Below are 9,413 nucleotides of genomic sequence, written 5' to 3'. Positions count from 1 at the left end.
CAATATCAATGCTTATTACATTATAAACTGGGTTTTCAGTCATCTATCTAAGTATCTATTCTATTGTCCAAGTACGTCCATTTTCATCATAGCGCAACGTGAAGCAGAGACATCAAGAATAAACATATTTTACATCTAAAAATAAATATTGATCATTATAAATATAAATATACAAGTATATAACAATTATTTAAACTAATAATAAAAAATGTTTAAACCAATTACTTGAAGATTAGAAATTAATTAAAAAAATTATATTATAAAAAATACTTTATCTTTAATTTCGAGCACAAAACTTATCCTCCACATGGAAAAATTAATACATTAAAATAGAGAGATTAGACAAAATCGACTGGCCAAAAATAATACAAGAAAAAAGAAAAAGTAGGCAATCTAAATTCAACAAGCGTTAGCTGGGATAGTCGTTAACAGATAGAAAGGATCTGTGCATGATAATTAATTAATTGCCAAGTCAGTGTCAGTAATTATGGCAAATATATAAAATAAATTTTTTCTATACTTAATTATGTTATTTCGTAGGTTGAATTGATATTTACATAATATTATTAAATAAATAGGAGAAAATCACTACAAGAAAAAGCGTGTTTATCGACGGCAAAAATCGACGGTTATTTCTGCGGTCGATAATTTTCGACGGCCTGCTGTCGATATTACTAAAAAAAATAATTAAAAATAAAAATATTAAAATTGACGGCCTAGTCTCGATATTTTTATAATGCATTAATTTATTTCCCTATTATCGTCATATTATAGGCGAACCAGAAGTCGAAAATAAAATCGACGAATATGGCGTCGATTTTATTATTTTAAATATCGACAATTTTGCCATCGATAAATTTGAACGGTCTAGATTACTTTCTAAAATGGAATGAACAGTCTAAATTTAATCTATATAATAGACGCTATATGTGTTGTTTTTTTTTATATTAAAATCGACGAATATGGCGTCTATTTTATTATTTAAAATATCGACATCTTTGTCGTCGATAAATTTGAACGGTCTTGATTGCTTTCTAAAATGTAATGGACGATGTAAATTTAATCATAGACGCTATATGTGTTGTTGTTTTTAATTAAAATCAACAAATATGCCATCCATTTTTATCACTAAAAAACATGTTCTCGCATCAGCTCCCGCTTCCAAAGTTCAGAAACGCAAAATTCCCCAAATTTAAGCTAGGTATTCTTCAAGCTAGGTATCCTTTGGTTGACTTCGCTTCCTCTTCACCACCGCCTCCGTCCGACACCACCACCGGCGACCACCATCGCCTACCCTCTCTCTCTTCCTTCTTCTCTTTCTTCCCCATTTTTCCATTTCTTCGTTCCTGCGTGCGACACCCCTGTTCGTGGAGTCACCCTCTGTCCGCGTCTTCAAGCACAGACAAGCAACCACCAGCGGCGGCGACCTTCTGTGCCACCGCGACATCACCACCACCCCACCGCCTCTCCTTTCATCAATGCAGGGTCCCTTCCCCTGTTCCCTGTCTTTCTTTTCTTTATTTTCACTGCTTTTTAATTCTATTTTTAGAAATTTTGGTTAGGCTTAGGTTTGTTAAAACTTGTGTTTCTGGATTGAAATTATTGTTGGCTGTATCTTTCTAAAATTATTGGGTTGAATGCTGCTTAGATTGAACTGAAATTTACTATTTTGAACTCTGCACACCACATGTTCGGAGAAATGTCTGAATGAAATTTTTTATTTAATTTCTATGTCTGATCAGCATAGGCTTTACATTATGGAACACTTAGCTTAATTAAAGTAAATGTAATATTGCTGGTGGCTTATGTAAGCTAAAGTTTCTTTTGAAAGTTTTCAACACTTTGATAAGTAAGCGTGGATAACTTATTAGGACATATACCAAACAAACAAAGGCGAGTGACCTAAAAATTTGATTTATGTGAACTTCTTTCTAACAAATAATTGGTATAATGTATGCACAACTAACTTGTATTGTGCCTTGGTATTCTGTTGTATTTGTATTGTGTCTTGGTCCTTTTGGGGTTATAGTGACTAAAATATTTTTTTTCTGACAACTAATTTGCATGTCTTTAGGTTTGTATTTTGTTAGAACAAAACAAATAAATAAAAGATAGAAAGTAAAATCCGATCCATGAAAAAGAAATCATTCAATAAACCTAGAAAGTATATATTTCATCATTTAAAAGCATTGATAAGAACTAAAAAGGTTATCGGTTTAACAACATGGAGCAGTTTATTTTCTCTTTGTAGCTTAAACATGTAATGAGTTAATGAGATAATTTCATTGTGATTTTAGAATTTGTATATGTGAACATTTGGATACATTCTTTCTTCGCAGCCACTCTTTTGGTGTTAGTTGTAAGTCTTGATCATTATAGTCTGTGAACTTTTCTTACACTCTAATTCATCAGAAGTCAGAACATGATTTTTGCTTATGTCTTTTGTAGATAGATTTAGCAACATCTGGTAAAGGAGGAATTGGAACTTTCATTGGTATATGTGCAGTAAGTGGTGCATTTGGAATAGCAGATGCTCATGTCCAAGGTGAAATGGTGGGAGACCTTTCATATATGCATCCTGAGTTGCTTCAGGTCAGCATCACCATTGCAAAATTGCTCTCTATAACTTTCCTCACAATGTTACTTTCTTTTTTTAACCGACAAAAATTTTCTTCTCTAAACAAATTTGTGTCTCTGAATGTGTTGAATAATCCCATTAACCCCTGCATGCTTTTTTATGTGGTGTGATTTTGTTGTAGTCTTTCCTTGCTGGTGGAGCAGCATCAGATGCATTAACTTCTGCTTTGAGGTTAGTTACAAAAGCTGCATTTGAGAACTCCAAAGATGGTCTTCGCAAAGGAGCACGTAAGTTCCAACTAACATAACTTCTCTGGAACATAAAAATTTAGTTAAACTACTAATCACTGATCACGCTTTCTTTCTTTTTTATTGATTCTTTGATTTGCAGTTCTGTTCTTTGCCATAACAACATTCTTTGAGCTTCTTTGTGTCATTCTCTATGCATTTGTGTTTTCCAAAGTACCAATTGTGAAGTATTACCGATCAAAAGCAGCATCAGAAGGAGCAAAAACTGTTTTAGCTGATCTTGCAGCCGTTGTCATCCAGACCTCATCTGTAGTCCACTTTTTCTTTTCTTTTCTTTTCAATTCCAACATGGTTTTAAATTGCAGTTGCTACCGCAATTAGTGCTACATCAGCAATGTCATTTCATTTTAAGCTTGCCTCATCTTAAGGATGGATTTTGTTACTAGAGGATATGTCATTTCATTTTAATATTTCTTAGAAGTAATTTAATCTTAGCTTATTTCTATATTTTCTCTTCAGGTTTACAGCCAATCTTATCAATGGTTTCCATACTCCAGAAGGCGCAGAGCTAGCTAAGTGAGCATTTAGGGCTTTGAACAGCAGTGTTTCCACTTTTATTGGCATATTTTTTCCTAATTTCTTCTTGATCTTTTCATTTTTAGGAAGCAAGTATCAAAGCTGGGAATATTTTTCTCCATTAGCCTCTTATGGAGTTTCTTCCAATAGTTTTTCACTGCTGGTGATGATTGCGGATTTTCAAGCTTTCCTACATTTGGTCTACAGGCCTATAAGAACAAGTATGTGACTCACTCTATATCTTGTTGATGAATCAAAGTATCAAACAGAAGAAGTGTTTAAAACACTTATTTCAATAAAGGACATGTAAATATATTCGCAAAACCTATATCCTCTAAAAAATATGCTTCTTGAATGTCAAATATTAGCCAACTTTGTATTGTAATAATAATAAACCAATAAAAGAAAAACTAAGATGAAGCATTTCACCTTCTAGTGTTAGTCTTAACTTGATGGGGTAGCACTTATTGATCTGAATGAAATAATGCCATTTTTTATTAATTGTTTATTATTATATAATAATATATTTGTACTTTGTTTTTCATTTTCTTTAACCACTTGCTTATCTATTTGTTATTTTCTTGTGCATAACAGGTTCTACTTTGATTTTTCCGCTACTTATGTTGGGGTTGGGATGATTTGCCTATATATAATTAATGTATCCCTGCTGATTGGTGAAATTCTCTCATGGGGTGTCATGTGGCCACTCATTGCTAATAAAAAAAGGTGATTGGTATGATGCAAAACTTAAGCCAAGCAGCTTAGAGGGCCTTCAAGGTTACAAGGCAAGTCATCCTTTACCACTCAATTTTCATTATGTTCCGTATTTTGTAACATATAACCTTTAGGTTAATTAAACGCTAATTGATTAAACGTTAACCTTTGATTTTTCTGTTCTAACTGGACAACATATGCTGAGCCCTAGGCAAAGAAGGCTAAAAAAGATCGTTAATGGTGGATGGTGTGGGTGGAAGAAAGCTGTTGATAGCAAGGGAAAGAATTTTTTCTTGCATGTTTTATAATCTCCTTCTACCACAGAGGCCTAACATAGTTTGATAGGATCATTTTCATGGAGGGTAACAGTTCCTAGTTTGTACCAATTTTCTTGCAATAGAATGGTAGTTTTTCATAGTTGGAATTTGATAGTTCAGTTAATTAGTTGACTTACTTTTGGGTTGGTGTTTGTAATTGGCTATGACTGTAGTCTATTATATAGGATTTATCGCTGTTATCTATTTGAGTTATTTGGACAAGTAAATGATGCCAGCAAAGGGTATTCCAAGATAATTAGAGTATTATTTTATCATCTTATTAACCTTTTTACTTTAGAGGAATTTGATCCTTCAACTATAATAGTTAATTTTTGTAATAATGATTCTTTTAAAGTTTTGTAGTTTAATATTTTAGTGCTTTCGTTAAGAATTAAATTGACTAATAAAAAAGGGCTACTGTGAGTTATCTAAATAATTAAATCGACGGCAACTGTGTCGATTTTATTCAATCACATATCGACGGCGTTGTCGTCGATTTTATTAAACATATTATTGACAAAAGTGTTGTTGATTTTATTGAGTTAAATATCGACACAAAGGCTGTCGATTTTATTGAATCAATTATCGACAAAGAGGACGTCGATTTTAAATAGAAATATCGACGGCAATGTTGTCGATTTTATTAAGAATGTAAAATTCTCACACCCATATTACAGACGGAACAAACGTCGATTTTATTAAATTATTATCGACGGCCATGAAAACCGTCGATTTTATTAGCATTTTGAAAAATGTCGAATTTCAATATTATCGACGGCTTAGCCGTCAATTTGGCCGTCGATTTTAACGACGTTTCTTGTAGTGAATGATGTACCCTTCTTTTCCGAGACATTTAAATGATGTTTCACTCTGTATTATTTTTAAATTGTAAAATTTATAAAAATTAAAAAGAATATTAGAGAATCATCAAAATTCATTATTTTTAGTTATCAATTAGTTATCAATGTTTAAAAATATAAAATAAAATATGTTGTTAAATTACTAAAGAAAATTAAATACAGTTTTATAAAATATACGTCCATGAACCATGATGATGATTATTGGAGCAAGGTTTCATGGTCAATACAGAGCTCCGTGCTGATGCATGATGTTTGTCTTAATCTATGAGAGGATATTATTAACTAATTGTCCCAAGACAAATTAATCACACTACATATACCAACAAACACATAAAGCTCCAATGGTGGGGACAAATCCATAGCAATTAAATTAAAAGACAAGATTGAACCTTAAGACATTGTCTCCATTCACTAGTAGTAGATGCTAATAATCCCAAGTCCCAACTACATACATTTTTAATCATCAATAATAATGATCATTAAGAACCATTTCTTCATGTCCATGATCATGTTCACATTCATCATGGTTCATTTTCTTTTCAGTGTTGTTCATGCTCAAAACAACGATGAAGACATGGCACCCGAGATGTCTGATACACTGCATCCAAGCAAGGCTCTTGTTATATCGGTCCTCACCGTAATCTTCACCATAACATTCTTCTTACTCGCATATGTTCGTTTCTGCAGATTCAATCCAGTTGTTGGGATGTCATATCCGAATCCCAACAACATTCAAGGTCATATCGGGTCAAGATTCTCCGGAATCAACAGGGAACTCGTCGAAAAACTCCCCTTCTTCAGATTCTCTTCTCTCAAGGGCTCCAAAGAAGGTCTAGAATGTACAGTTTGCCTCTCGAAATTCGAGGATTCCGAGGTCCTCAGGCTACTCCCAAAGTGCCAACACGCTTTCCACATTAATTGTATTGACAAGTGGCTCGAAAGCCACTCGACTTGTCCTCTTTGCAGGTACAGGGTGGAACCCGGAGACATCAAGAGTAACGTGCGCTCTCTTAGCTTTGGGTCCCTCCGAGTACCTTCAAATTTAACGGAAGAACCAAACCTCGAGATCTACATCCAAAGGGAACCATCACATCGACGGTCATCAAGATTTGGCTTCTTGGAATTCAGCAAGAGCAAGAAACAAGGAGAAGAAGGTGGTAGTGGTAGTAATAGTAATAATAACAATGATATGAATAAGAATAACCACAAGTTCAACCACAGAATAGTGGTATCTGACGTTGTAACAAGAAGTAGGTGGAGCGATCTAAACTCTTCGGATTTGCTATCTTTGAGCATGGAGATGCTCAACGATGCTTCCAGCGCGAGATTCTCACCGGAAAAGATTGTTCAAGGGGAATATTCAGTTAGTGTTGATGATGAAGACGAGAATTCATTCACAGCACTGAATAGTAGTAACAAGAACAAGGATTGTGGGAAGAAGAGATCAATGTCTGAGATTGCAAATGTTCCGAGATTTGCAGAGATCATGACGATGAAAAAGCAGAACAGTAGTAGTAGTGGTGTTGGAAGGGAAGAAGAGAGGTTCTTGAGGATTTGGATGCCGATTGCTCGTAGAACGGTTCAGTGGTTTGCAAGAAGACAAAGAAACTACTATGATGGTGGTGATCAATTAAGTAGGCACAAACATTTAGGATCAAATGTTTGATCAATGGTATTGTTGTTGTTGTAATAGAACTAGAACGTAAACAAGTGTATACTTTGATTTTGTGTCGGTGTAATTAGAAAAAAATATCATATTAAACTATAATCCCAGAAAAGCATAGAAAAGTGAAATTTAATAGCGTCCCGAATGAAATTAACGATAATATCATTATTTCGTTTCTTGCTGACTATAATTTTATTAAATTATATTATTATTATTGTTCCTAAGGTTACCTGAAACGCTGAGTCGGGTTTGAACGTGGAGTTTGGATTTCCTTTGGGTGGCAGTATCTGACTTGTTAGTGTCGAGGTGCCGCCTGTTTCGAGTTCCTCGAGAGGAGGTTGGGGGTAAGGGTGGCAACGGGGTGGGTTTATGCTCTATCCGACCTCGTCCCGCTGTACAACACTCTGCATAGAACCCGTCCCGTTTCTACCCGCGAGTAGTAAAACGTTGAACCCTAACCCGTCCCTGCGATTACCCGTCCCGCTCCTACTCGCCCCTATAATTATTAAAATCCAATAAATAAAATTAAATTTCAAAATTTATATAACTATCATCACATACATAACATAAATTAAAGTAATTACCCGCCCCGCCCCGCCCCGCTAAAAACCCGCCTCGGTGCGGGGCGGATAATTACTCACCCCAAGTGGGTAGGGGCGGGGTGGGTACCTACGGGTTCGGGTGGTATTGCCATCCCTAGTTGGGGGTGGTACCTGCAAGAGATTCCGATGCTTAAGTAGCAATGACTTTAGGCAGGTTTTTAGTAGTGTAGAACGTAAGTTATACCTGGGGGCTCCAGTGTATTTATAGTAGAGAGTGGTAACCTCCCTGAGGGTGATAATCTTATCTTATCTTATATTTTTGGGAGTTTGTTGAGATCTTATCTTCTTTGTCACTGCATTTCTAGAAGCGGTGATCTTATCTTGATCCCTTCTAAGTGGTGTCCGACCTTTTAGAAGAGGTCGGCTAGAGTTTGGAAGGCCTTCTCAAGAGGTCGGCCCTTTCGCCATACTGAGTTCCAAGTAAGAGCTCGGGACAGGGTATGAATAGTGCCCCTGCTCGAGTTTCGACCTTTTTGTAGGTCGTGTTCGAGCATGAGTGACTTCGTCTTTGTTGGATTTTTCCCTTGAGGTAGTTCGGGCCGGTGACCTTTCGTTGATTTTTGAAATTTGAAACGTTACTCTGCTTTAAATACGGAGCTTAGTTTGGCGCGACAGTTTCCTCGATTCCTGCGAGCGCTTTTAAGGCCTATTGATTAGGTTTTTTATTCCTTCGCTGTTTCATTCCTTCGGCGCTTATAAAAGTTTTGGCGCCTCTTCTTCTTTCTTTTCTTCTTTTTCCTTTCCGCGATGCCTGTTCTTTTCATTTCTTTTCAAGTTTCTCTCCTTACTGCCGTTCGACTGCGCCTTGTGCCCAAGAATTTCTTTTTCCTGGAGTTTTCCTTTTCGGAGAGGGACATTCGTTTCACCGCTGTTTAACGCACTCTTTCTTTCAGCTCCCCTTCAGGTAGGTACTTCACCTTTTGTTTTGTTTACTTGCTTCTTAATAGTAGCTTCTGGTAGATGATCGGCTGAATTTTCACCTTACTTTGTCGTTGGTGGACACTAGTACTGTGTTCTTGTTCTGTTTGATTCCATTTTTGACAGCAGCGTAGTTTATTTGGAAAAGGATTTTTTTTTGCTTGGCTATTTCTCGTAATTTGTTTAGCAGTAATTTTTGTTCCTTTTAGGACTGTTGTGTCTTTTGGGAATAACATGCTTGGTTCTTGGTGGTTTTCATTTTTCTTTCATGGGGTTCCTGCGCAAGACAAAGAAGACCGTGGCTGCCCAAAACCTACAAAGAAGGGAGCTGGTGAGGGCTCTTCTCAACTTCCTCCTAAGAAGCCGAGTTCGGGTCCTCAGAGTTAGAGGAAGATCATCCCTACTCCTGGCGTTCATTTGATCCCTCTTGATCCCCCTATGACGAGCTCGGGCGCGCCTCCATCTCCGACCACTTCGGGTCCTGCCCCTAAGAAGCAAAAGACTATTGGGGGACTGGGAATTAACAATAAAGATTTTGATGGGTTCGCCTGGAGTGAGGAGCATATTCTGCCTTACAGCTTTACCTCTACCGATGATGTGTCTATCCTCAACCATGTTCAGTACATAGCTCGGAATTGCATTTGGATGGCTGGTTTGAGCAGAACCATTGCCAAAGAGTTTAAGAAGTCTCCTATCAGTGCTACCGAGGCATTTCTGGAGGCTGCCCGGGCTGATGTGGAGAGGTTGAATGACTTAAAGGCTAAATGGGAAGAAAAAAGCGCTAAGTTGGAGTCAGATCTGGAGAAGGAAAAAGCTCGGGCAACCAAGGCGGAGGCGGCGTCGAAGTTGGCAGAGGAGATGAAGAAAAGGGCTGAAGAGAGCTACTCTCGTACTTATTGGGAGTTGTTTGATGCGAAGGAGAAGCTTCAATCAG

The 9,413-nt window shown here is 36.7% G+C and overlaps 2 protein-coding genes across 3 annotated transcripts; both read left to right on the top strand.

The window, feature by feature from the left end:
* LOC107624363 (equilibrative nucleotide transporter 2-like) lies at nt 1,122-4,771 on the top strand. Of its 2 annotated transcripts, none has more exons than XM_021113529.1 (7): nt 1,122-1,480; nt 2,453-2,592; nt 2,760-2,865; nt 2,969-3,135; nt 3,346-3,402; nt 3,489-3,623; nt 3,997-4,771. In XM_021113529.1, the coding sequence occupies exons 1-5, from the start codon at nt 1,138-1,140 to the stop codon at nt 3,400-3,402; spliced, it is 813 nt and encodes a 270-aa protein (XP_020969188.1). In that variant the 5' UTR covers nt 1,122-1,137; the 3' UTR covers nt 3,489-3,623; nt 3,997-4,771. The 2 variants fall into 2 exon arrangements, with proteins under 2 accessions (XP_020969188.1, XP_016182345.1); XM_016326859.2 differs by having other exon boundaries at nt 1,122-1,485; nt 2,449-2,592.
* LOC107624412 (putative RING-H2 finger protein ATL12) lies at nt 5,493-7,131 on the top strand. The gene has a single exon (XM_016326906.2). The coding sequence runs from the start codon at nt 5,766-5,768 to the stop codon at nt 6,957-6,959; it is 1,194 nt and encodes a 397-aa protein (XP_016182392.1). The 5' UTR covers nt 5,493-5,765; the 3' UTR covers nt 6,960-7,131.

Source organism: Arachis ipaensis, chromosome B10 (genome assembly GCF_000816755.2).
Source record: "Arachis ipaensis cultivar K30076 chromosome B10, Araip1.1, whole genome shotgun sequence".
NCBI lineage: Eukaryota > Viridiplantae > Streptophyta > Magnoliopsida > Fabales > Fabaceae > Arachis > Arachis ipaensis.
The sequence above is the reverse complement of the archived record's forward strand: the minus strand, read 5'-3'. Positions and strand labels throughout refer to the sequence as shown.

What these genes read in the sequence shown, in the direction of transcription:
- LOC107624363 (XM_016326859.2), top strand. Translation starts at nt 1,138, where the DNA reads ATGTTCTCGCATCAGCTCCCGCTTCCAAAGTTCAGAAACGCAAAATTC. An exon ending in TCTCCTTTCATCAATGCAGG is followed by an intron (nt 1,486 to 2,448) that starts GTCCCTTCCCCT and finishes TGTCTTTTGTAG; the next exon opens with ATAGATTTAGCAACATCTGG. An exon ending in TGCATCCTGAGTTGCTTCAG is followed by an intron (nt 2,593 to 2,759) that starts GTCAGCATCACC and finishes ATTTTGTTGTAG; the next exon opens with TCTTTCCTTGCTGGTGGAGC.
- LOC107624412 (XM_016326906.2), top strand. Translation starts at nt 5,766, where the DNA reads ATGATCATTAAGAACCATTTCTTCATGTCCATGATCATGTTCACATTC.